The sequence below is a fragment of the Miscanthus floridulus genome, chromosome 7, assembly GCF_019320115.1.
Source record: "Miscanthus floridulus cultivar M001 chromosome 7, ASM1932011v1, whole genome shotgun sequence".
In the NCBI taxonomy this organism is placed as follows: Eukaryota; Viridiplantae; Streptophyta; class Magnoliopsida; order Poales; family Poaceae; genus Miscanthus; species Miscanthus floridulus.
Window position 1 is genome coordinate 97,115,677 of NC_089586.1, and position 27,811 is coordinate 97,143,487.

General features: G+C 41.1%; 2 protein-coding genes and 1 pseudogene across 2 annotated transcripts in view; 1 reads left to right on the plus strand and 2 right to left on the minus strand.

Annotated features, from left to right (window-relative positions):
- Positions 1-27,811, plus strand: part of LOC136465915 (syntaxin-43-like) — a 69,709-nt gene that overhangs the window by 26,838 nt on the left and 15,060 nt on the right. Inside the window, exon 2 of the mRNA XM_066464466.1 lies at positions 24,850-24,909. The gene's annotated coding sequence lies outside the window, so the exon portion shown is untranslated. The remainder of the gene's footprint in view (positions 1-24,849; positions 24,910-27,811) is intronic.
- On the minus strand, positions 6,396-10,143 carry LOC136462255 (wall-associated receptor kinase 3-like). Its single transcript, XM_066461379.1, has 5 exons — positions 10,056-10,143; positions 8,704-9,585; positions 8,096-8,611; positions 7,714-7,866; positions 6,396-7,633 (listed from the first exon to the last, which is right to left on the minus strand). Exons 1-5 carry the CDS (start codon positions 10,141-10,143, stop codon positions 6,396-6,398), a joined length of 2,877 nt encoding a protein of 958 aa, XP_066317476.1.
- On the minus strand, positions 15,021-18,359 carry LOC136462256 (wall-associated receptor kinase-like 6; annotated as a pseudogene).

Genomic DNA, 27,811 nt, shown 5'->3' on the forward strand with positions numbered 1-27,811 from the left:
TGAGTAAAATAAAATGCTTCTGAAAAGTAGATAAAGAATTTTCTCATGTTTCCGCTGCAAAGTTTAATGTTGATTATCTTCTAATTAAATTCGAACCAACAAGAGAATTTAATTTGAAGAGCAATTATATTTAGTAAATTATGATTATGTTTATCCTCTAATTAAATTGAAACCAACGGAAAAATTTAAATTAGAGGAGTAGTCCATTTTGTTTAAGTAAGATTATAGTATTGTCATTTTCTGACCAACGTTGATGATGACAATATTATAATGAATTTAAGTGTAAAGTTTAAATCTCTGATAAATTTTATACCAACGTGGTTAATTTTTCAGAGAGTAGATAAGGACCAAGAAATGCTCCTGAACTAAAAGAATGTATTTCATTATCATGTTTCCGCTATAATGATGGTGATTATCTTCTAATTAAATTCGAACCAACGGGAGAATTTAATTTTGAAGAGTAGTTATATGTATTTCAAGTTGATTTATGAGTTTTACGCATTAATTATATTTTCTGCCCAACGGTGATGTAGAATTGATGCAGAAACATCTTGTTTATTTTAACCGAGATCACTCTACTGCAATGCTGGGCTATGTGAATGAAAAAGGCTTGAGTCAAGCTAGTTCAGGACTATTTTTTGTTAGTTTACTAATTTTCTGATTAAATTAGAACTAACGGGAAGATTTAATTGGAAAATAAAGAAATAAGTGAATATTTTAGTCGTCATGACTAAGTTTTTGTTACAGTAAATTGTGTATAGATTTGTTCTGCATGGGGAGAAGTTTTGGCATAGTACTTATGCTAGTCAATCCTGCATGGCGGGAGAAGTTTTGTGACGATTCACACGTTTTGTATCCCACATAGCGAGAGAAGTTTGAGTATCTCTTATGCTGTCCTAATATTGATCGTGGCACAATAGAAATACATCATCATGGTCAATACTAACCAACAGATTAGAAAAGATGCAAGCGTGACTTGCAAAAGTACAGTTAATAAAAGACCTCGTTGAGTTCTTGAAGTGAAATAAGAAAAGTGTACTCCTAAACGGATCAAGAAATAACTTTGTTTACATGACATGATCAAGTGAATGAAGTAAGTTATAAGTGTCTCCTCGTTCACAGGGTTTCTGAATAGTTCTCGAAATTATGGCAGTAAAGTTCATGCCATATTTCGATGGGAGAATATTAAGATCAATTAAGAAAGATACTCTTCATTGAGAGTGAGATAAAGATTAATTAAGATGAAACCGTTTGAGGAGTACAATGGTCACAACAATGATACCCCTAAGCAGAGAAATAGCTAAATTCCTAAACATTTTAAAGTTCCGACAGGAAAATAGCGTAGTCAACCATAAAGATGTTAAGGTGGTGCTTAAAGCGCCATATGATGTTTTAACAGATTAAACCCAAAATAAGATATTTAAAGATATACCATTTTTAGAAAAGATGGGAAGATCTGGGGGAGCATGGTATATAGAGGTATGTAGAGACCTAAAACTTGAAGAGAAGAGGGACTGCGTGCCCACTCCAGTGACTCAGGAGCAACAAATTTCTCAATACCTATTGATGTTGTATGACTAATACAACACCTGTTGTTAGCTCTTCGAAGAAGATGAATAATGTAAACAAAGATCTTGTTATACATGAGCCTGTAGAATCAATTGCCTCTTGGCAATAAAGAGCAACAACAACCCCATATGAAAGTGTCAGTAGCTGAAGCCCCAGAAGGTCTCAAAGAATTAGTAAACCAATTTTCTGATGACTATGAAGTCTATGTTAGTAAAGAAATTCAAATGAAGGGTGATCCCACCTCATTTTAAGAAGCCATGAGAAGCGTTTACTCGTTTAAATGGCAAGAAGCTATGAAAGTTGAAATGAATTCGATGAATACCAACGAAGTTTGGGACTTAGAAGTAATTTCTAATGAAGCCAAAACAGTAGGCTGTTAATGGGTTTACAAGACAAAATGTGACTCCTAGAAAGATATAAAGCATGACTTGGTGTAAAAGGCTTTACGGAAAGAGGATGAATAGATTACGATGAGAGTTTTCTCTCTAAACTCATGCAAGGATTCTTTAGAATCAAAATGGTGTTATTGGCACATTATGATTTAGAGTTACATCAGATGGATGTAAAGACGGCATTCCTCGACGGGGATTTGTATGTAAACGTTAATATGGCACAACCCAAAGGTTTTGTCATAGAAGAAAAAGAATGTATAGGATGCCACCTATAGAAATCCATTTATGGATTAAAAGTAAGTCTCTAGACAGTAGTATTTGAAGTTGATGTAACAATGAGAAAGTTTGGGTTTTAAAGAAAATGAGAAGGACAATAGCGTTTATGCGAACTTCAAGAATGGAAAATTCATTTTCCACATCCTATGAATAGATGACATTCTACTCATTAGTAGTGATGTTAATCTGTCATTGGAGAAGAAGAAGTTTTGTCCTAAAGTTTCAATGTGAATGATCTTGGTGAAATGTCATAGGTTCGAGGAATTGAAATTCACCGAGAGTGAACAAAATGGGGTATTAGGACTATCGCAAAGGCATACTTAGAAAAGATTCTAAAGAAATAAAGTATGCATGCGGGTAAACCTACGCCTGCTCCTATAGTCAAGGGTAATAGATTTGGGAACTTTAAGTGTTCCAGGAGCCGATATGAGATCGATCAAATGAACATGGTTCCATATGCTTTAGCTGTTGGAAGCTTGATGAGTGTACAAGTACAAGTAAGAACTTACCGTGACGCATTTTACGTATCCGGGATATTTTGGCAGAAGTCTAGTCCAGATAAAGATCACTAGAATGGAGATGAGAATGTCTTGCAATTTTGCAAAGTATCATAGGCCTCATGCTCAGTAAGAAAGAACAAGTACTCTCAAATAGTTGAGGGTACAAATGTTAAGTTTTGGCGAGATGTGTAGTGAAATCCACAGCAGTTGCTAACACTAGCAGTTGGAGTATTATTGTGAAAAAGCTCCAAAGAAACAGTTGTGGTGTCATCAGTGATGCATACCATAGTATAGCTTGACATGAGGCTTAAGGAACATGCAAAAGGAGGTTAAGGGAATTTATACCCGGATTTAACAATGGTAGACAACAACAATAATCATTTAAAGTAAGTTAACTCCTAAGATAACAGGTCAAGTGTGCTGCCAAACACATTGACACTAAGCTATATGTTGTAAAGGAGAAAATCCAGAATCATTTTGAAAACATTGATCACATAAGTACCGACTAAGTACATGTGGATCCACTTATCAAAGGCTTACCACCCAGTGCATTCAGAGAACACACAGTCGACATGGGTTTACGGGAAAGCCTATGATTTCTGGATACTAAGGGCCTAGTTGAGTATCTGTTTCAAAATAGAGAGGTGCATTGTAACTGTTAAATCTAATGGCACCTGACCATGACTATGAGGCACGCTCTATGCACTGATCTATGATGGAATGGGAAAAAGGAAGAGGAAGTAAAGTTTAAGACATAAGGTGAGATCAAGGGGGAGAATGTTAGGTTGATCTCCACCAATTGGCCCAACGGCCAATTGGGCCCTTGATCTGCGCCCTGATCGGGGTCACTCAGCCTTTCTACTGGTTGATGGACCCCCGTCGCGCAGCGCCATAAAAGGACGGTGGGGGCTGGGGCACAAGACATGAGATTCACCGCAGCCGCCAGCTCCACCGTGATGTCCTAACCCCAGTCCGATCTAGAAAAGGGAGCTATAAGCGACGGGAAGCACCATCGCCTTCGCCGCCGCCACCACCGCCTATGCGCCACGCCGGACGTCTACACCGCGCCGGACGCTACTGCTTCTACTACCCCGACACCCTCTGTCATGACTACGCCATGGACGGCTCGTCGTCCTCCAAAGCCGACGGTCAAATACACCTACACACATCTCCCTCTCTCACTGTCTCCCTCTCCTGACTCGTGTTCTAGGCTGATTTTGAATCAACCAGTAAGCGATTCACCCTCCTATCTACACCTAGATGATCCCTAGGGCTTAACATCTATATCCATAAAAAGTATATTATGTTACCTTAGTATTTATATATTGGAGTGTAGATAGATTATTAATGAGAGGCTAATAGAGATGCTCTTAGTCGAGTCAAGTCTATCGCTTGAAACATCTACCACCATTAGAGCCCACTAGTTCATCGTGATCGTTTGTAGGTATGGAAAATGACAAAACCAAAGTATCACGACTAAGTGCCCCATTGCTTCTCAGAATTTTGTGGGTCATTACGTTTGGCATGACTCTCTAGTGGCTTCCACTTTGTCTAAAAACATATCAATGGCCTTCAATTCAAGGTAGAAAATTAGTACATTTTCACTCTAATCCATATGGACTGAGAGGATCAGTTTATGAAAAGGATGCCTAAACAGAGAGCGGGCACCTACCATGATGCACTCACGACTCTAAAATCTGAATTTAGAACAAAGTTCATAACTTCATATCCTCTGATAACTGAAATGTGCCTGTGCTTAGCATTGGATTTGTAGAGTAGTGCTTTAAACATTTGGTTACACTATACCACGGCCCAATTACTAGGGTCACACTTGCAGGCATTGTAGTGTGGTCAGAGCCATAACTTGGATCATGTTAGGTGATCTAGTGACTTAAGGAAAACCCTGCTCTTAGTTGAGTATAGATTATCGAGAGGCTAATAGAGATAATGCTCTTAGTCGAGTCAAGTCTGTCCACTCGAAACATCTACCACTATCAGCCCAGTAATTCATCTTGATCGTTGTTCGTAGGTATGGAAAATGACAAAACCAAAATATCACTACTAAGGGCCCCGTTGATTCTCAGAAGTTTATGGGTTATTACGTTAGGTGTGACTCTCCTGTGGCTTCCACATTAGCAATGGCCTTGAATTCAAGGTGGAAAATTAGTACATTTTTCACTCTAATCCATATGGACTGAGAGAATCAGTTTATGAAAAGATGCCTAAACAGAGAGCAGGCTTTAAACATTTGGATGGTTCTTTACACTATATGGCTATACCACGGCCCAATCACTAGGGTCACGCCTGCAGGCACTGCAGTGTGGTCAGAGCCATAACTTGGATCATGTTAGGTGATCCAGTGACTTTCTTAAGGAAGAACCTGCTGGCAAATCAAGGCAAAGAACCAACAAAACTGAATTGGAAGTAAGATTGTCTGGTGACATGAGGCCCAAGTACATTGAGCATGCTGGCTACCTGGATGCTTGCCGTGTTAAAAATCGTCCTTGACCCATGCTGCCCACAGCAGTTCTTGGGCCACATTTACGCAAGCACCGCCCTGACCCACCGAAGAAAATCCTTTGAGGCCCAACAATTCCTGCACCAAGCCAACCAATTCTACTTGCTCCGTCCTCGACTCCTCACCGCCGACGCTGCCGAGTGCCGCACTTTGCTGTTCAAAGGTTGCCGCAGGGTCGGTACTCGCCAGTCACTAGAGCAAGCGGAACAGCCTGAGCGGGGCATGCTTCACTGCTCCCCTCGGGCTCGGGACCCATCCTCTCTCCTCCAAGGCTCGCATCATGAGCAGACAGTTGAGGCGTTTTCTCCGTGGCCTTGGTTACTGTTGTCTCCTTGAATTGGTAGGCTCCCTTGAGCCCTGGTCATTTTCAGTGGAATTTATTGCTTCATGTATGTAATACCGATAGTTGGTACAAAATATTCAAAATATAGGTACTGATGATCCACGCGCGCTCGCACTTATAGAAGTTTTATAAGTCTAATATGGGACAAGCTAATTTAGATTTTCCATATGCAGATCAGTTCATCTGTAGGGTAGACTTGTACATACTTTCATATATGCAAATGCGACTTTGAAGTTCTGTGTTGAATACACGTGATGGCCGTGCTATTGATAATGTCATGAAAGGACAACGAAGTTGGTACTGTCATGCAAGGACATTGAAGGGAAGAGTGAGTTTGCCATATCTTTCTGTCCTCATATATGAGTGTCAATTCACATTAGTCTGATGCCTACTGGAATCATGTACTAGCCTGATTATGACAAAAAGTGCAGCAACGTGTTGCAGTTGAAATCATGTATTAGTCTGATGCCTACCGGAGCCACTGATTGAGCCATTGGCAATTGATATCAAATTATCAATAGACTTGTTGACAACCACGACTATGTTCTTATAGAACCTTATCTTTAATACAGGGACCTGATGCTATACCCTATATGCATCTACAGAAAATATAGAAGGGATACAAGCCATCATATAGAAGGATACAAGCCATCTGGTCTACAGTACATTGTGCATATTACACATAAAATGAATCTGTGTGAAACAATCTCATCCAAAGATACCAAATTAAATGTAACTTCTAAATATATGATATCTCAGTATATAAGCAAACCCTCTATAATCTTAGCATAATGTAGTTAGCGTCGCCTAAACGAAGATACAAATTCTTGTTCCAAACTGTAGCATCTCGAGGTCTCTTGAGGTGGTGTATGTGCAACATTAATAAGATCGATATGTTTAAGTGAGTTCTTAGATTTTCCACATAGCAAAGGCTCAATATCTCCATCTTTTTTGGGTAAATGATGTCTTTTTCTCAGCCTCATTGTTCTTAAGAATTGCAACCTCATCTCCACTTCTTTCATAGACGGTCGCTCTCCTCCTTTTACCCTTAAGCATGCTTCTGCAAGTGAGGCAATTTCACTAATCTCTTCCTGGTCTGCTTCTTCCACAACTTGAGTATCCATTATTTCAATAAGAGACCCTTGGTGAAGTCCTTCAATGAAGAAATGGGACAAACTTTGCTTTGCACCTAAATCATTAATAAAAATTGGCTTCTTTCTTGTCAAGAGTTCCACAAGTATTACTCCAAAACTGTATACATCACTCTTCTCCGTTAGTTGACCAGTATGATAATACTCTGGATCCAAGTAACCAAATGTTCCTTGAACAATTGTCACCACATGGGTCTCATCAAGTGAAAGAGATCTTGAAGCACCAAAATCTGAAACCTTTGTGGTGAAGTTGTCATCCAAGAGTATATTTGAAGACTTCACATCTCTGTGAAAAATTGGTATTGTAGCTGCTGAGTGTAGATAAGCAAGAGCCCCAGATGCTTCCACTGCAATCCTCAGGCGATCATCCCATGAAAGCAAGCATTTTACTGTAGTATCCGTGTGAAGAAGTTCATACAGAGTGCCATTTGAAATGAACTCATAGACAAGCAAGGGAACTTCATCTTCTAGGCAGCAACCAAACAGTTTCACCACATTACGATGGATGATTTGGGACAAAATGACAACTTCATTGATAAATTGGTCTATCTCTGTTTGCTCCACTATTTTGGATTTTTTTATGGCCACCACACGTTGGTCTGATAGAATCCCTTTATAAACTGTTCCATGTCCTCCACGACCAAGAACACGAGTAGCATCAAAGTTGTTAGTCGCCTCCTCTAGTTCCTCCAATGAGAATATCTTTGTTTTGCTAGCAGTGCTTTCATCTGAGATCAGTTGCTCCAATAGCAAACCTTGATTTTTCTTGAAGTATGCTCGCCGAAGTCTCTTTTGGATGCCTTTCTTCCACTTATTGGCAAGTAGAATTACACCCAATCCAGTAAATATGGAGCCAAGGCCACAACCAGTTCCAATTGCAATACCTATATGCATTTGTTGTTATGAAATCATGTTAACGTTTACAAATTATAATTTCAAGGGAGTTTTGTATGCTATGGCTTACCTAAAAGAAGATTTCGTTGCTTAGCTGATGTAACACAATGCCGCTTGATGAAATCAAATTCTTTGGTATGAGAGCACGGTGTGCACATATAGCTTCCAGGAATGTTTTGACATGTACCGTTGCAGTAGTTTGGCAGTGAGCATTCATCAATATCTGTAGACAGTCAATTCTCGTTATTTATATACGTTGATCATCATAATCTGTGGTTGCATACTTGCAGACCAAGCCGATGAAAAGGAATCTTCTGTCTAAATCTGCTTAGTCGAATTTAACTACAAATTACAAAATTTTTTAGAGTATGTGAATTTGTTAATTTTCTTTCCATTTTCGGGTGTGAACTATGTTATGTTGTAGCACATAGCGAAGGAGGAAAGGTATGTACCTGTGCAGCCGTCCTGTATGTATGGATTTCCTGTGTAGCCAGTAGAACACTTGCAACGATATCCCATAAATGTTTCCCCATGGATCACGTTTTTGCAATCACTGTTTCCACTGCGGCATGCATACTTACTTCTATTCCCATGCATAGCTTGTTCACAAGATGAATTTATAACTGCCCATCGTATAACAATGTCATATTCCATAGAAAAATCAAATTCGTCTTCCACAGGGCCGTCCATGTACACTGCTCCACTTCCGGTGGCCTGAGCTATTATTACTTCTTTCCAGGAGCTAGCATTGTTTAGCTTGTTGCTAACTGTTAGAGTCCCGTCTTCTACTGATAGACCAGTCACGTGATACTGTGCAAATGCTGTGCTAAAAAGCGTCTCATTTGCAGCGGTACAATTAAGTCGGAACCTTTCATTTCCGAAACAATCTTCTTCAAGCCCGAAAGGGAAGAGAATGGACATGTTCCCACATGACCTCTGACAGTGTTCTTTAGGCTTGGGGTTGTAATCTGCTTCATAACTATAGATTGATAAGAGTAAGAACAAGAAGATAAAATGTTAAATATTTTCTTTTTTTTAGAGAAAAGCAAGCAGGGAGCACCTTGTCGCATGCATCCTTCGGAAAGGTAAGGATTGGCTGTGTAATATCTAAGATTATTTTCATTGTAGCAGGAGCAGCTGTAACCTCCATATGACTTATTTTGGCAATAGCTGTCGGTGGCACAAGCATAGCTTGCCTTGTTCATCTGCGCGCTTTCGCAGCTTGGTTGGTCCATGATGGCAACCTCAAGTGCAGCGTCATCAATCTTGCTTGCATTTGTCCAACTTGAGAAAAGATCAGTCGCATTTTGCGCGTAATCACTTGAGAACGACATGAAAGCCATGATGCCAGGGTGCAGAGGATGTGACTGTGCTGCCATATTACCAGCCCGAACAATTGTTCCTTGAAAGCCTGAGATGTCGTTTAGTAGAAGGATGGAACAGCAACCAAACCCAAAGCAAGGCCCTTGATTCGGCAATACCTTGCCGTGGCACCTGCTCATGCAGGAGCCTATTGGGTTTCTCACAGAGTCAAACAAGTCAACATCAAAATCGCAGCCAAGGAAGAAGAATTTGTTATAAAAGGGGATAGTAATACCCTTGGTGGGGGCATTCCAAGATATATTGTGGGTGTTCGTACCAGATTCTTCCAAGCTACTGTTGAAGAACATAGCTGGGATATATACCGAGGAACCATAAATGTCAGTAATCTGAATTGTGCTGTTACCCAGAAACAACTTTGGAGGTTGAGTGGTGTGGTTGCAGGTAAGCTCGAAGCCTTGTCGGAAGCAGCCGAGCCCAATACCGAAGGGGTAGGTGATGTCGACGTTCCCACAGCTGGAGGGGCAGTGATGAGCTAAGGAGGCAGCGGACGGGATATACAGTATCCCTCCGTCGTCACCCGACGCTGCAGATGCAGCCGGCACACCATTTGAATTGCCACCTAGTCACGAGTCAATGAAAATACATTTTTGAAGTGCAATTCTTGTATATGTACTCTCTCCGACTCCGAGGCAAATCATAGTTTCTTTAGCTTTGTTATTTTTTTTTCTATCTTTGACTGAGTTTTTAGAGAGCTATAGTAATTTTTACATGTTCAAATAAATACACTACCAAGACATATTTTCATTCACAACTAATTTGATGTTGTAAATATTGATAGCTTTTTCATAAACTTGATCAAAATCAGAGATGTACGACAACACTAAAATTTATGTTTTAAGATTAATGATTTTGATAAATTTTTTTAAAGTATCTCGGATGGAGAAACGACCTAAACCAAAGTTGTAGTGCTGGAAGATATATGCACTTTTTAGTTGATGACTTTTTTATTTGAAATCATTTAGGACCCAAAATTTATGTTTTAAGATTAATGATTTTGATATTCATATTTTTTTGAATTTTTCAAATGACCTTGGAAGGAGAAACGACATAAACCAAAGTTGTAGTACCGGAAGATGTATGCAACTTTATAGTTGATGACTTTGTCATTTGAATTCATTTAGGACCCAACATTTATGTTTTAAGATTAATGATTTTGCTATTCATATTTTTTTACATTTCACAATGACTTCGGAGGGAGAAACGACCAACACCAAAGTTGTAATTGAAGTGATTTAAAGCTTTTCAATTCAAACTTTTTTTTATTTAAGTTCGTTTAGGATCTCAAATATGCATTACAATGTTCGCTAAAGTGAATACAAAAGGAAAATATCAACCACTTAGTTAGTTACAAGTCACTCTGAGGCGCATTGGTAAGAAGCAACATAACTAATAATTCTGGAAAAATGATTTCTAGAGACAGTTGAGTTATAGTATATCCCTAACTTTTTAGAGTTTAAACTAGATTTCTTTGCCCTGTTTGGTGTCTTGGAATTAAGAGAAATTGAAAATAATCTAATAATAAAATAAGAAGCACTTTCTAGATATTGGTTTTAATTTCATGGAATCCAAACAAGCATAATGAAAAAGCGGACGCTACAATTAGAAGCAATAGATGAAATCCCTGTGTCTTATTTTTGCTAATGTTTCCCCACTTTACCAATATAGCGGAATAACTATATACTCCCATTGTCCATAAAAGAATGCAATTATAGTATAATACCAAGTTAAAATATTTTAAATTTAGCTAACTATAAATAAAAATATTACTATAATATTAAATACGTATCATTTGATTTGTCATAAGATATATTTTTATACTATATTTATCTAATGCCATAAATATTAATATTTTTATCTATATATTTAATTAAACTTTAGACACATTAACTTAAAATGACTCCTACTCGCACATTCTTTCGTGGACCGCGGGGGGGGGGGGGGGGGGGGGGGGGGGGGGGGGGGGGGTTAGAACCACTTACATGGTCGATGGAGCTTTGAGTCTTCTCACGAGTTACCGTCTCTGTATTATAAGCAGCAGCTGAAATGACTGAAACTAATTCAGCGTTTAGTCTGTCCATACATTTCTCAATCCTTACAGCAAGGCTGATGTGATGTTTACTCTTTCTACAACTAGCAATCGCGAGGACCGACTATAGTATCGTGTATGGAATAGTATGCTGGGCAGCAGAAGCTTTTGTCTAGGCGCCGGGTCGTACGATCGCTAGCGGCTGGACTCTGGACTGTGAGTGCTGTGGTAGTTATGTGGCCATATATCACATTCATCATTCAGTGCGTGATTGAGTGTTTACCAGGGTAGACTTTGAATTGCCACCTAGTCACGAGTCAATCAAAATACATTTTTGAAGTGAAATTCTTGCATATGTACTCTCTCCGACTCCGAGGCAAATAATAGTTTCTTTAGCTTTGTTCTTTTTTTTCTATCTTTGACTGAGTTTTTAGAGAGCTATAGTAATATTTACATGTTCAAATAAATACACTACCAAGACATATTTTCATTCACAACTAATTTGATGTTGTAAATATTGATAGCTTTTTCATAAACTTGATCAAAATCAGAGATGTACGACAACACTAAAATAAACTATAATTTGAAAAGGATGATAAGGTATACTCTTGGTGGGAGTTAGTTATATACCATCAAAATAAAAGGATCACTTTGGTTTGTTTGCACATACTGCAGCTTCATATTCGAGTAGGTATGTAATATGTATTTGTAGACTAAATAAAGTGGGTTGTATATAAATATTCATACTTAGTGGTCTTTCTGTTCTAAATTGTAAGTCGTTTTGGCTTTTCTAGATATATAGCTTTTACTATACACCTAGATATACACTATGTCTACATATAAGTAAAAAGTATAAATCTAGAAAACCAAAATGACTTACAATTTAGAATAGAGGGAGTACAAATAATAAAGCAAATGCTCTCGATGTAAAGATCCAAGATCTCTCGATGTATTGGGAAAAATAAAATTGCTCATGAGATTCCTTGATCGGTTGCTCCAATATTTTAAAGAACTTTATTAAGTCTAAACTAGTACCTCTACTTCATAATATTTATTCAGTATGCTTACCAAGGTGACACAAAACTTAAAGTTTTTATGAAATTAAATTATTTCTTATTCTTATGACATAGATGAAGTACCAAAAATCTATATATTTTTGTGTAAAAAACAAATATGATGCAAAATACATCAAATATTAATCAAGAATCTTGCTTCTTAGCCATGAGAACCGGATAAACATTGTGGAACATGTAAAGTAATTCCTAATAGCTTGTATCACTACTACATATAAACCATTTTTTAGAGGCGCCTTCTTTTTTGTGTAGAGGCGGCTCTATCAAAATCCGCCTCTAAAAATGGTTTGCCACTATAAATCGATTTTAGAGGTATCTAGGCTTTTGAGCCACCTCTAGAAATGCTTCCTATTTTTAGAGGTTGGTTGGCAAACCAAACCGCCTCCAAAAATGCAATTTTTAGAGGCACCTAGACTTTCCATACGCTCCTAGAAATGGAGGTATTGGGAATTCTAGCCGACTTAGAAATGGATTTTTTAGAGGCAGTTGACAATTTGCCCTGCGTCAAAAAGGTCTTGTACCAAAGTTTCAGTACTCAAAGAGATCTACAATGTTGTAGCTGACGATTTTTCGATTTGAAATCATTTAAGGTCAGAAAATTTTGTTTTAAGTTTTTACAATTTGAAATTCGATATTAATTTTTTAAATGTCCTCAAATGGAGAAACAAAACCAAAGTTGCAGTACTCGAAGGGATGTACAACTTTGTACATGACTACATTTTGTAGTGCCCAGTAATTATGTTTGAAGTTTTTAGATTTTGAAATTTATTTTTTTAATTTTTTTTTCAAAGTATCTCGGATGGAGAAACGACCTAAACCAAAGTTGTAGTGCTGGAAGATATATGCACTTTTTAGTTGATGACTTTTTTATTTGAAATCATTTAGGACCCAAAATTTATGTTTTAAGATTAATGATTTTGATATTCATATTTTTTTGAATTTTTCAAATGACCTTGGAAGGAGAAACGACATAAACCAAAGTTGTAGTACCGGAAGATGTATGCAACTTTATAGTTGATGACTTTGTCATTTGAATTCATTTAGGACCCAAAATTTATGTTTTAAGATTAATGATTTTGCTATTCATATTTTTTTTTACATTTCCCAATGACTTCAGAGGGAGAAACGACCTACACCAAAGTTGTAATTGAAGTGATTTAAAGCTTTTCAATTCAAACTTTTTTATTTAAGTTCGTTTAGGATCTCAAATATGCATTACAATATTCGCTAAAGTGAATACAAAAGGAAAATATCAACCACTTAGTTACAAGTCACTCTGAGGCGCATTGGTAAGAAGCAACATAACTAATAATTCTGGAAAAATGATTTCTAGAGACAGTTGAGTTATAGTATATCCCTAACTTTTTAGAGTTTAAACTAGATTTCTTTGCCCTGTTTGGTGTCTTGGAATTAAGAGAAATTGAAAATAATCTAATAATAAAATAAGAAGCACTTTCTAGATATTGGTTTTAATTTCATGGAATCCAAACAAGCATAATGAAAAAGCGGACGCTACAATTAGAAGCAATAGATGAAATCCCTGTGTCTTATTTTTGCTAATGTTTCCCCACTTTACCAATATAGCGGAATAACTATATACTCCCACTGTCCATAAAAGAATGCAATTATAGTATAATACCAAGTTAAAATATTTTAAATTTAACTAACTATAAATAAAAATATTACTATAATATTAAATACGTATCATTTGATTTGTCATAAGATATATTTTTATACTATATTTATCTAATGCCATAAATATTAATATTTTTATCTATATATTTAATTAAACTTTAGACACATTAACTTAAAATGACTCCTACTCGCACATTTTTTCGTGGACAGGGGGGTTAGAACCACTTACATGGTCGATGGAGTTTTGAGTCTTCTCACGAGTTACCGTCTCTGTATTATGAGCAGCAGCTGAAATGACTGAAACAAATTCAGCGTTTAGTCTCTCCATACATTTCTCAATCCTTACAGCAAGGCTGATGTGATGTTTACTCTTTCTACAGCTAGCACTCACGAGGACCGTCTATAGTATGGTGTATGGAATAGTATGCTGGGCAGTAGAAGCTTTTGTCTACTTGACTCTCTAGAACCTACTCCCTCCATCTCAGAATTACCGTCTCAGAATTATTGTCATTCCAGGAATGAGCACGACAACCAATAAGCAAGGAAAAAAGACCAAAATAGCCCCACAATGTCTCTGTCATGTTCTCTTCTCCCGTTCACATTCAAAATTTCAGATCCACATGGTGGCCGGTGGCCGCCAAGCCTCGCCTTGCCTCGCCTTGCTGCTGGTCCATTCCTTGTTGAGCACTGCAAAGGGAGGCCATAGCCCACTCCAGATCTAGCGACTACGTGCCCTCTCCGTCTGAGCCTTCTCTCCGACGGTGAGAGAGGAGCAGAAGTGATGTACCAGCGCTGAAGAGTTGTGTAGGACAACTTGGAGCTGAAGTGTTGAACTCCCAACTCAGAGAGCGGCGCCAAATGAGCTTATCAGTCACCCTTGCCTCAAGTTTATTTCTGTCAGTCGATCCCAGAGGTTTAGGTACTGTACCAGCGCCTGGACTGAGACACCACAAATGATCTCTGAAATCCACCGTCCCGCTTGCAAACAATGTGCAGCCGATTGCGTGTTCTGCTTGGAGTGCATGCACTTGACTCTTGGAGACCAGCTGCGAGAGGGACGAGATCATCTCCGAATTTCAGGTTTTGAAAGTTAAAAGGAGTGCGTTGTCCGGTATTCGAATTTGATAGTGCTTTTTAAATTCAGCAAAAAGCTCAGGGAAGCATATCGACACTACTAGAAGATTTGTGTTAAACTCATCCGGCGTACATGCGCTGGCTGCAGGCGCAACGGGGGCCGGACGAGCAGTCGAGCACAGACAGCTAAGCCTGTGTCCTTGCTGCTTCATGCTCGTACCATGAAGTAATAAGTATCTCAATTAGCATTGGCTTGCATCTAGGCTCCTCGTCGTCCTTGGCCGAAGCTGCTGGCAAATGGTCAAGGCAAAGAACTAACAGCACTGAATTGGGAGTAAGGATTGTCCGGACATGAGGCCCCAGCGCGGTGAGCATCGCCCAGGCCCATCAAGGAAAATCCTTTCAGGCCCAATTTCTGCACCAATGCCTACTGCGTCCTCGAGCACCTCGACTCCTCGCCGCGACTCTGCCGAGCGCCGCACTTCGCTGTTCATAGGTCGCCGTTGTCGGTAGAGGCTCTGCCAAGCGGAACAGGCCCTCCGCCTCTTTCCTTGGACGCTCCCAGCACGAACAACCGGTTGATGCGTCCCCCACGGCCTTGGGCCTTGGCTACTGTCGTCTCCTTCAATTGGTAGGCTCCCTTGCGCCATGGTCATTTGTCAATGAAATGTATTGCTTCATGCATTACCGATAGTTAGTACAAAATATTCTGAAGATAGGTACTAGTCCCACGCGCACTCACAATATATTATATCTCAGATAAATCAGTATTTAAGCAAAGCCCTTTATTATCTAGCACAAATGTAGTTAGCGTGGCCTAAACGAAGACACACATTCTTGCTCCAAACTGTAGCACCTAGAGGTCTCTGGAGGTATTATATGGGTAGCATTAACAAGGTTGATATGTTCGAGTGAATTATTAGCTTCTGCACATAACAAAGGCTCAATATCTCCTTCTTGTTCAAGTAAATGTTGTCTTTTTCTTAGCCTCTTTGTTCTTAGGAATTGTAACCACATTTCTACTTCTTTCATAGTCGGTCGCTCTCCTCCTTTGACCCTTAAGCATGCTTATGTAAGTAAGGCAATTTCACTAGTCTGTTTCTTCCACAACTTGAGTATCCATTATTTCAATAAGAGAGCCTTGGTGAAGTCCTCCAATGAAGAAATGGGACAAGCTTTGCTTTGCACCTAAATCATCAATAAAAATTGGCTTCTTTCTTGTCAAAAGTTCCACAAGTATTACTCCAAAACTGTATACATCACTCTTCTCTGTTACTTGACCGGTATGATAATAATGTGTATCCATGTAACCGAATGTTCCTTGAACAATTGTCACCACATGGGTCTCATCAAGTGAAAAAGATCTTGAAGCACCAAAATCTGAAACCTTTGTGGTGAAGTTGTCATCCAATAGTATATTTGAAGACTTGACATCTCTGTGGAAAATTGGTATTGTAGCTGCTGAGTGTAGATAAGCAAGAGCCCCTGCTGCTTCTGTTGCAATCCTAATGCGATCATCCCATGAAAGCAAGCATTTTAATGTAGTATCGGTGTGAAGAAGTTCATACAGAGTTCCATTTGAAATGAATTCATATACATGCAAGGGCACCACATCTTCTAGGCAGCAACCAAACAGTTTCACCACATTACAATGACTGATTTGAGACAAAATGACAACCTCATTGATAAATTGGTCTATCTCTATTTGCTCCACTATTTTGGATTTTTTTATAGCCACCACACGTTGGTCTGATAGAATCCCTTTATAAACTGTTCCATGTCCTCCACGACCAAGAACACGCGTAGCATCAAAGTTGTTAGTCGCCTCCTCTAGTTCCTCCAATGAGAATATCTTTGTTTTGCTTGTAGCGCTTTCATCTGAGATCAGTTGCTCCAATAGCAAACCTTGATTTTTCTTGAAGTATGCTCGTCGGATTCTCTTTTGGATGCCTTTCTTCCACTTATTGACAAGTAGAATTGCACCCAATGCAATAAATATGGAGCCAAGGCCACAACCAATTCCAATTGCAATACCTATATGCATTTGCTGTGGTTATAAGACCATGTTAATGTTACAAAATGTAATTGCAAGGGGATTTTGTTTGCTATGACTTACCCAAAAGAAGGTTCCATTGCTTAGTCAATATGACACACTGCCCCTTAATAGAATCAAATTCTTTACTGTGAGGGCATGGCGTGCATTTATAGCTTCCAGGGATATTTTCACATGTACCATTGCAGTAGTTTGGCAGCGAGCATTCATCAATATCTGTAGACATCTAATTTTTTTATTCAATATTTATATTGACCGTTACAAATATACTCTCCCCGTTCCAAATTATAAGACGTTTTAGCTTTTCTAGATACATTGATTTTACTATGTATCTAGACATTAGTATATAAGTAAGTGCATAGCAAAAGCTATGTATCTAGAAAAACCAAAATGTCTTGTAATTTGGAATTGTGAGAGTATCATATATTCTTGTATTATACTATGCTGAAAACAAATCCAATGTTTATATAATTTGATCCGATTGAACTTCGAATGACAGCTCTGTTAGAGCATTCCATTTTGGGTATGAGTGATGTAATGCTCTGTAGACGTACTGAACTACTGATCGATGAGAGGGATGTACTTTTGCAGCCGCCCTGTATGTACGGATTTCCTTGGAAGCCGGAAGAACAATTGCAACGATACCCCATAAATATGCCCCCATGGGTTACGTGTACACAAGAACTGTTTGTGCTACGGCATGCATAGTTGTTATTATTCTGCTTAGCTTGCTGACAAGTTGAATTGGTTATTGCCCATCTTATAACAATGTCATATTCCATAGAAAAATCAAATTGATCTTCGACAGGGCCCTCGAAGTCAGTATCTCCTTGCTCGTTGGTATTAACTATTACCATTTCTTTCATGGAGCTTGCATTGTTGTTTAGTGTGTTGCTGACAATCAGAGTCCCATCTTCTACGACACATTAATCACGTGATATTGTGCACTTCCTGAGCTGAAAAGTGTAGTGTTACCTGCTGTACAATTAAGCTTGAACCTTTTGTTTCCATAACAATCTTCTTCGAGGCCGAAAGGGAAGGGAATGGTCATGTTTCCACATGACCTCCGGCAATGCTCTTTAGGCTTCGGGTTGCAATCTGCACCATAATAAATTGACAAGGAGTAAGAACAAGATGATTGAAATGATATGTTTGTGATATTTTCATTTTTTAGAGAAAAGCAAGCAAGTAGAACCTTGTTTCAGCATGCATCCATCTGAAAGGTAAGCATTGGACGTGTAAAAATCATTGGAGCAGTCGCAGGTATAACCTCCATGTGATGCATTTCTACAAATGCTGTCGGTGCCACCACAAGCATAGCTTGCCTTGTTCATCTGCGCGATTTTGCAGCTTGGTTGGTCCATGATGGCAACCCAAAGTGCAGCGTCATCAATCTTGCTTGAATTTGTCCAACTTGAGAAAAGATCAGTCGCATTTTCCATGTAATGATCTCCAATCGACATGAAAGCCATGATGCCAGGGTGCAAAGGATGTGACTGTGCTGCCATATTATCAGCCGACGTTCCCACAGCTGGAGGGGCAGTGATGAGCTAAGGAGGCAGCGGACGGGATATACAGTATCCCTCCGTCGTCACCCGACGCTGCAGATGCAGCCGGCACGCCAAGCACGCTGAGCCGGCATGGCCACCAAGCATGCCAGAGCGAACGCCATGGCACAAACCATTACTCTACTTGAGCTCATCATTAAGCGTTCTGGGTTACGCGCTGGGTCAGGTTGTCTTCGTGGTGTTATTAGTGTCGGCGTTCTGGGTTACGGGACTACGCATATTTAAAGGCCATCGATACAGTTTCGTGCACGCGTAGATACTCCTGTCAGGAGCAAATTAACACGCCAACGCCTTAATAATACTCCTGTCCCAGCAGATGTTATGGTCGTCGCCTGCCCCAGGTACTTCACGCGCGGTCGCTTTGGCTAGCGTCTATATGACTGTGTGTGGTCTGGTAGTTATGAGGCATATCACAGTGCGTGATTGAGAGTTTACCAGGGTTCAGGCCCGAAATGATCGAATTTCTGTGAAATTTATCTATTTTGGTGAGGTCCGAAACAATACTATACCGGTCAAAGATTTTGATTAAATTCGAATTTTAGTTTACTCTAGAGTTGAAAAACAAATCTACGAGTTCTTCATTTCTATTAAATGCATACCTATCAAGCTATAATTCAGTCGTCGCTGGGACCAAAAACGACTCGCCAAGTGCGTTGCTCACTAGCTAGCTCCCAAAGCTCATTGCTAATTGGCCATGGCAAAACCAAATAAACGAGTTAACGGCTCGCCAAGTGCGTTCATTTGGCAACACTGTCATGCTGGATGATAAGGATTACACGTCTGGTCTCCATCTCATGCTATGTATCTTTTTTCTTTTTTGAAAAAAAAGAGAGAACTGAAATCAATTCCTCACGCTGTCTATCTTCTTTGAGAAGCTAACCTGCAAAGTTAATACGTGTATGCGAGTCTCTTTAGATGTTGCATGCATGGTTATTTTTAGCCAAACAAGAAAAGAAGTGAGATCTCCTTATCTTGTTCACCAGTCTTGCTTGTGAAAGTGGGAATCAGCAACTAAAGAAATACGAAACCTTAATACTTGGTCAAGCGTTGTTTTGGTCGTATATAGGCAGAATAGTCATTGTAGTCTTTGAACTACAAGGTACTAAAAAGTGTATAGCGCGAGTTGGTAGTGAATTGGTGTCGAGATAGGAGGCACTATTGCGGATGCTAAGTTCCAATAGCGGCATATGGTAATCACATTAAATTTAAGCATATATATGATAAATAATGGGTATAAATATGCATTCAGTTATATAATTATTCTCAAAGAACTTATCTCTAGCATACTTAAATTAAGAAAAAAAACATGGCAAAAATTGCTAGCGGACACTGAAAGTGAGGCCGCTTTGCCAGCGGACACCGAAAAAGATTGATTTGCTGGTGAACACTCTAGTTTGGGCCAAATTTATTGAAGGACACTAGACGTATTAAAATATTTATTTCTGGCTTAGGAGGTGAGAGAACGGCTGTGAAATGACATTTTTGCCCACTGTCTCTTTCTTCTTCCTCTCTCTCCCTTTCTTCTTGCCATGACTGGCCGTCTCTCTCGCCGTGGCTAGCTGTCGCCGCTGCCACCCACGCTATCGTGGCCCATTGCCGGTGCGCCCTGTGGCCCCCATGCGCTGCCACGGCCTACTACCGCCCACGCCCTGCCTCCTCACGCGCCACCACAGCCTCCTTATGCCCTGGAGCTGCCACCACCTGCGGCCCCATGCGGCGCTGAAGATTGCTCGTGCCTAGGCCGCCGCCCGCGCATGCCCGGTCTCACCCGCATGCCCTTTCCCCAGCTGTCGACCCATGCCCTGCGCAACAGGCTGCCGGCTTCCCCTGCGCACCCGGCCCACGCGTCGCGTCGGCTTCCAACCACACCGCCGGTGAGGAGGCTATGGTGGCACGTGAGGCAACAGGGGCAAAACGGTCTTTTACATTAGATTTTAACACCGTTTGAAAGCTCTAGTTTGGTTTTGGTGAATTGATGAAACCCTATGTGCTAACCTATTTGCTCTAAGTGATCATGAGATAGGTAGCACTATTCCAAGTGGTGGAGCAAATGAAGATCTTGTTGATGGTAGTGATGGCCATGGTGATCAAGTGCTCAACTTGAAAAGGAAGAAAGAAAAACAAAATGGGTTCAAGGCAAAGGTGAATTTGATAGTGCCCTTTTGTTTTGGTGATCAAGACACCTAGTGGGTGCGATCATATTTATGATAGATAGCCGTACTATTAAGAAAGGTGAAACTCGTATCGAAATGCGGTTATCAAAGTGCCACTAGATGCTCTAACTCATTGCATATGCATTTAGATCTAGTAGAGTGCTAACACCCTTGAAATTATTTGTGAAAAAATGCTAACACACGTGTACAAGGTGATATACTTGGTGGTCGGCATATTTGTTCAAGGGTGGAGAACTTGGTGAAGTGGAGGAGTTGTTTTCCTTTGACCAGACGCAGGTCACGCAGTGACCGGACTCGGGGTTCAGCGCGTCCGGTCATCGGTGCAGTGAAGAGCATGGCGTCAGTCCCTGACCGGATACTAGCGCAAGTAGTGACCTGATGCGACGGAGGTGCATCCGGTCGTGTATGACGTACGTTGATGCAAGCAACAGAGCGAGGCAGAGTTGACCTAACTCACCGACGCGTCCGGTCACGTTTGATCTGACGTGTCTGGTCATGAAATTTCGCCTCTGGATGCTTACCGGCAGTGACCTAACGCTGAGAAGCCACAAGGAGCAGCGCGTCCGGTCACTGCATGGCTGGCTCGGGCACAGGAGCGATCGGATGCCGCATTGGCACGTCAGGTCGTGTTGCCGCGAGTCTGGTCTTAAATTAACACACGAGGGTTTGAATTTGACTGTTGGAATCGTACGCGCGTGGTTGAATGGAGGTGACACGTGGATGGTGATGGTTGACCAGACGCTGAGGCGTGCGTCCGATCATACCTGATCGGCGCGTCCGGTCGCCCCGAGTTGGGCTGCAGTGAGAGCCCAACGGCTCTATTTTGTGGGGCTTCTATTTAAGCCCCATGGCCAGCTCTAGCTCACTCTCTTGGACATTTGTATTAACATAGCAACCTTGTGAGCTTAGCCAAAGCCCTCCCACTCATCTCCATCATTGATTCATCATCATTGTAAGATTGGGAGTGAATCTAAGTGCATTGCTTGAGTGATTACATCTAGAGGCACTTGGTGATTGTGTTTCGCTGCGAATTTCGCTTGTTTCTCTTGGTGATTGCCGCCACCTAGACGGCTTGGTGCAGCAAGGATCGTCGAGCGTAGGAAGGTGATTGTCTTCGGCTCCGATTGTGGTGATTATGAGGGGTTCTTGACCTTTCCTCGGTGAAGAGCCAAAAGGTACTTTAGTGGATTGCTCGTAGGCTGTGGATCCCCATCTTGTGTTGGTTGTGCGGCACCCGATTGCGGGTTAGGCATGTGATGCCTATTAGCGCGTGAACCTCCAAGTGGGTGAATCGCTACAAGACCTGAGATTCTGTGTAAGCATATTTTTAAAATTCTTATCGTGCTATATTATATTGTCTTATTTGTTGTTCTTCTAATTATATAAAGTAGGCCAAGTTATACTAATCCTGACTCTTGATATCCTTCTCTTCTAGAAAATGTATGCTTTAACAAAAAAAAAATGCCAGAATACCGTAAAAAATACACTAAGAAAGAAATGGCTGCTGCGATTGGTGTATGTGAGGATATGGAATACAGCTTAGCACAATGCAGATATGTAAGTCGCTTGCTCCTGCTTTTATTACTTGTTTCCTATATACTATTCTAAACGCTACCATGTTTGTAGTTTCTTTTGCCATGGCTGCACGTTCGAAAATATATGCTTTATGTTTTCGATCAGAAGGAGAAGATGCTTATCATGATTGATCTTAGACCTGTTGAAGATTGGTGTAAAGACACACCAGCGCTGATGTATGCCAGGTACACTCTTGGATTTATCTTGTAGTACACGGACGCGGTGAATGTACATATTTCTGGATGGAATGAGCATGTCTTCAAATAAAAATTCAGACAGGAATGAAACATTGCAGAGGACATAGATGGATAACTAACGCAGAGTCACTATAGCTTGCAATAATAATACCTACGATTTAACTATTTCTATATATCGCTGATCGTGAATCTTACCGCAGACACTTAAGTGGATATCTTATTCTACAGTATATGTCTGCGTGGAATAGACCAAAAGCCACACATATTTATACGGTGAGTACAATACTTTGTTTTAAGTTTTTATGGAAGATTTTTCAAGAGACGCAGTATTACCCATGCGACAGGCACTAATATTGACATATACACTCAAGCCTGTGTACAAGATGATATGGAGATGCGACGGAACTTATTCGTGGATTTATTGACGCACGAAAGAAATGGATATCAGAGATTTCTTCCTGCCGATATAAAATATTATATTAGGCGCATCACGGAAATGCCTATAAAGTAGGGTTTGTAAGACTGTGACGTCGCGCTCTCCGTGATGGTTAATTTCACAAACTTTGCTTTTTGGATTAACTGTAACTTTAACGTTGATATTTAATTTTTACAGTATTGTTATCTTATCGTACGATCCGTGTGTTTTTAGTATAAATTGTTAGCTATCCCGTAGCAACGCACGGGCACGCTACCTAGTAATATGAAATGTTAGAATTTTTATTAGCCACCATCGGAATTCATGAAATTTCGCCAAAAGTTGGAACGCTGGTTCATGGCCTTTAGGTGTGGAAACACATAGACGCTTATCTGTATGTGGTCCAACCCAGTTAATAACTGTGTGATATCCGGACCATGGCCTTTCTGAACCGTGTATCCTTTTCGGCTTTGCCTATGTATACACACCGCTGCCAAAAAACTAGCGATGGAACGTATCGAATACACATATGAAATTGATATACGAATGTTACTACTCTCTCCATACCGGTAATTAAGGTCGTTTTGACAGGATTTAGCATATCAAGGAGTAATTAATTAGGGTGCATGTTTCCCTGTTTTCCCATATTAAATAGGGTTGCGGGTATCATAAATGTAACAAAGGTTTACAGCTAGAGTGATTAGCGCATCGAGACCGAAGGCAGGAGACCAAAGTTCGAACCCTCTTTGGCGTGGTATTTTTGCTGGATGCGTGAATTTTCCCTGCCAGTGTGCGTTGGCGCTCGTAGAGGATTGGTGCTCGCGTTGCATGTTGCATGGAAGGGGGAGCGTAGAGGATTGGTGCTCGCGTTGCATGTTGCATGTTGCATGTTGCATGGAAGGGGGAGCGGAGGGGACCGGCTACCGAAGGGTCGTGGTTAAGACGGGGGGAGGCGTGCGTGTACAGTAAACCAGGAGTTGAGGGGCATTAGCGTCCAAAACATGGTTACAAGTGCTAAAACGACTTCATTTGGGCAAAGACTCCAAACCCCTAAAACGACTTTCATTTACAGTATGGAGGGAGTATTATTTATTATAATTTTGTTAGATGTGGATACGGATATAAATATCCTCGAATCTGTTATCTGTTATACTACGTGCGTGCCTCCGAGATCCGAGTATATCCGTTCCTTATTGACTAGCTACATCCGTATCCTAACCTCATAAAAAAAACTACATCCGTATTCATTAGCGGAGCCAAGATGAGTACCTCGGGGGGCTAATCAATAGAGATTTAGAACAAATGTCGAAGATTAACGGTGAAATCATGTTTTTGCTACAGTAAATATAAAGGAAAATCACCCTCACAGGGGGGGCTGCTGCCCCCCTAGCCCCCCGTGGATCCGCCACTGTCCGTATTCCTTATTGACTACTACTACGACTACGGGTGCCCAAAAACCGTCATAGAAATCCGACATGTATACTCGGCAACCAAAAAAAAAAGTATACGTGCAACCGTCGGCGTGCCGCGTGAGCCTGAAAAATACGGAGGACTTTCGTCAAAAAAAAAAAAAAAAAAAAAACTGGTGCGCGCGCCGCCGTATCTTTCCCAGATTCGGAAAAGGGGCCACATCTGGGTACCAGTTCGAACCACACCGACACCGTGCCCGTGGCCTTTCGTCCAATCGTGCGCGGGCGCAGCCCACGGTCCTACATGGCATGCCCACATGCAATTGTCCAAGTTCTTTTCACGGTTGGTTCTTTTGACGTAGGTACTGGTGGTTGGCTAACGTGTCACCGATCAAGTCTGCCCCTGAACCCTCCCTCAAAATCGTGATTACTCGTGACCATGAATGGTGAAGTGCGCCAGCAGCACACGAACAAGATGTTGTTGATGGACGCCGCGAACTGGACCCACTCGGGCCCTGGCAGGTACCGTTGACAGCGCACGCGTGCGTGCTGAGCCCTGCGATGAAGAAGAAGCCGCCAGTCGATGTTCCGCGGCGCGGTGGCCACGTGTTTCGATCTCGCGAGGCTGCTGCGCTCCGACCGCCCCTACGCGCCCCTCAGCACCGACGACCCCTCCGCCTCCAGGTGCCACCACCTCCAACTCCCAAGTCCCAACACCCCCCTCGCATGTCGTCTGGTCTCTGTGCCGTTTGGGGATCACACTAGAGGTAGCTAGCTGCGACGCGGGGTTGCGAGATGGGAGTTTCTCAGCTAGATCGAGAGGCATTTGACCATGCTAACGAGTAGAGTGGGCTAATTGACCCGGTGACTCAAATGAATTGGTTGAATTGCAGATCACTATACTTGCCCACTAGCACTACTACAGATTCGCGCAGTAGGAACGGAGCCATTTTTACTGTAGGGGCGGCTGGGGTTGGGGACGCCCCTACAGTGGGCGTCCTCGGGCCCCAGCAGCCCAGCCGCCCCTACAGATGGCACTGTAGGGGCGGCTGGTAACCTGAGCCGCCCCTACAGTTGGGGGTGATCTGTAGGGGCGGCTCAATCACCAGCCGCCCCTGCAGTGACCATTTTGTAGGCGCGGCTGCCATCAGCCGCCCCTGCTGTTCTACTGTAGGGGCGGCTGAATCACCAGCCGCCCCTACTGACGACGCACGAATAAATAGCAGCACCCACCCCTTCTTCCACCTTGGGACATACTCTTCTACAAAAAAAAAGGTTAGGAGGTCTTTGGCTCATCCTAAAAATTGCTCTACTAAAGGGGGAAGGTTTTGATCTCAAATCCTTTGATGAAGAGGCTCTAAAAGATAAGGAAATGCTTCTACAACTCTTTATTTGAAGTTTAATTCGTTGGTTAATGAGTAATTTAATTTTTGGTTTTCTCTTTCTTCCATGGAGCTTGAGCTACTTATGAGTGAAATTGGACTCTAATTTTCACTATACTAGGGTAATTAGGTAGGGAAGTAAGATTGCACCCTTTGTTAGTACATCTTTGTTGATTTTAGTGTAGTATTAATGAAGTTTGATGCATGTGTCATGAAACCCTATATCTAGATCTAGATCTAGGATTTTGTTTTTTTATTCTTTTTTAATTTTTTCTTTATGTGACTAGGGTTTGCATGTAGGTGAATGTGTAAGATTTTAATTGTTGCTAATGTGTAAAATATCCTCTACCATGGCTATTAATTATCATTTAATATTTATTTTGATTCCTTTCTATAATGCGTGTTTTTAATTAGTTATGGATAAATAGGCCATTAATTAATTATCCTCTACCATGAAATTGGAATGGAGTTTGCATGAAAGGTAGTGGATGAAATATTAAATGTTGCTAATTGTTTTCTTTGAAATTGTTTATTTGAACCTATCAATTTATATTTTAAAATATTTATGCATTAATAGTCAATTAATTAACTATCCTCTACTATCATGGTGCGTGTCTCAGGTATATACAATTATTCTCGAGTAATATTCTTTTTTTAGTTGTTTTGTTTCTATAAGATGGACTACAGGAACTCTTGGATGTATGGTTCGTTAAGACACGACGCTCTTTTCCGTGATGAGGTGGATAAATTCATCAAAGCCGCAGAGAAGCATGCAGCGACGTTGAAAGAGAATAGTGACACGATTATTTGTCCCTGCAAAGATTGCAAGAATCTTATTGCATTTCGAGATGTGAGTACCATCAAAGAACATCTGATTAGGAGAGGATTTGTTCTGGACTACACCGTGTGGATTCATCACGGTGAAACAGTGGTTGTTGATGACAGTGACGATGATCTAGCTAATGAAGCTGAAACCCAAGCATACTTGTCCCGATTCACAGACGATCTTGAGCAACAAATGGATCGTGACTATGGCAATCAACAAGGTGGTGGCTTTGGCAATGAACAAGGTGGTGATGATGCTGGTGGTGTCAGCAATGATGGCGAAGCACGTGAGGGGGATGCAGATGCGATGACAACTTGGACGAAATGCTTGGGGCCTTTGGACCAGAAATATTAGAAAAGAGCAAGAGAGGTTTAGAAAATCTTGAGAGGATGACAAAAGTATCGAAGAAGACTGTGTATGATGCTGAGAAGGGCTGTCCGACATACTTCACACTGCTACGTTTTGTGCTTGAGCTACTCATCCTGAAGGCTAAGTACGGCTGGTCGGACTGCAGTTTCAATAATCTGTTGTGCCTCATGTCACGGTTGCTCCCACAGCCGAACACAGTTCCCGCCAACACATACCAAGCGAAGAAGGTTATAAGTCCACTCACATTGAGAGTTGAAAAAAATCCATGCATGCCCCAACCACTGTATCCTTTTTTGACGTGGCACATCGTTCGAGACTTTAGATACATGTCCTAGGTGTGGGGCTAGTCGGTACAAGAACAATGACCTTCAAAGTGGGGTGGAAGCCTCCACAGGAAAGAGAAAGAAGGGTGGGAAGAAGGTGCTGCAAGAATCTCAGCCCCCAGAGGAAACTCCATTAGGCAACTATGCAAATAAGAGAAGAATTCCTGCCCTGGTTATGTGGTACTTGCTAGTGACCGACCGCTTGAGGCGTATGTTCCTAAACCCTAAGGAAGCCGCACTGATGACATGGTGGGATAATGAGCGCAAGGTGGATGATGATACGATCGCACACCCGGCCGATTGTAGCCAGTGGCAATCGTTCGATGCCAAGTACAAAGTAGAATTCAGTGATGACCCACGGAATGTACGGTTCGGCTTGAGCACCGATGGAATGAATCCCTTCAATGAGAGGATGACCGACCACAGCACATGGCCAGTCATCTTGATCATGTACAACCTCCCAACGTATTTGTGTCAGAAGAGGAAGTACCTTCTCCTCACCATTCTTATCTCTGGCCCCAAACAACCAGGCATTGATATAGACGTGTTCTTGGAGCCTCTGATGCAAGAAATGGAGAGGCTATGGAGGTATGGGGAGCTGATGTACGATGCGTTTCGGCGGGAGGACTTTATATGCAAAGCAATAATATTTGTTACTACCAATGATTACCCCACGCTGTTTGCCC

Coding starts and splice junctions, on each gene's coding strand:
- LOC136462255 (XM_066461379.1), bottom strand. CDS start 10,143: ATGAATTCAAATGACAAAGTCATCAACTATAAAGTTGCATACATCTTC. Junction 9,586..10,055: donor ATGTCGTTTCTCCTTCCAAG/GTCATTTGAAAA, acceptor ACTCGTGACTAG/GTGGCAATTCAAATGGTGTG. Junction 8,612..8,703: donor CGAAGGATGCATGCGACAAG/GTGCTCCCTGCT, acceptor GTTATGAAGCAG/ATTACAACCCCAAGCCTAAA.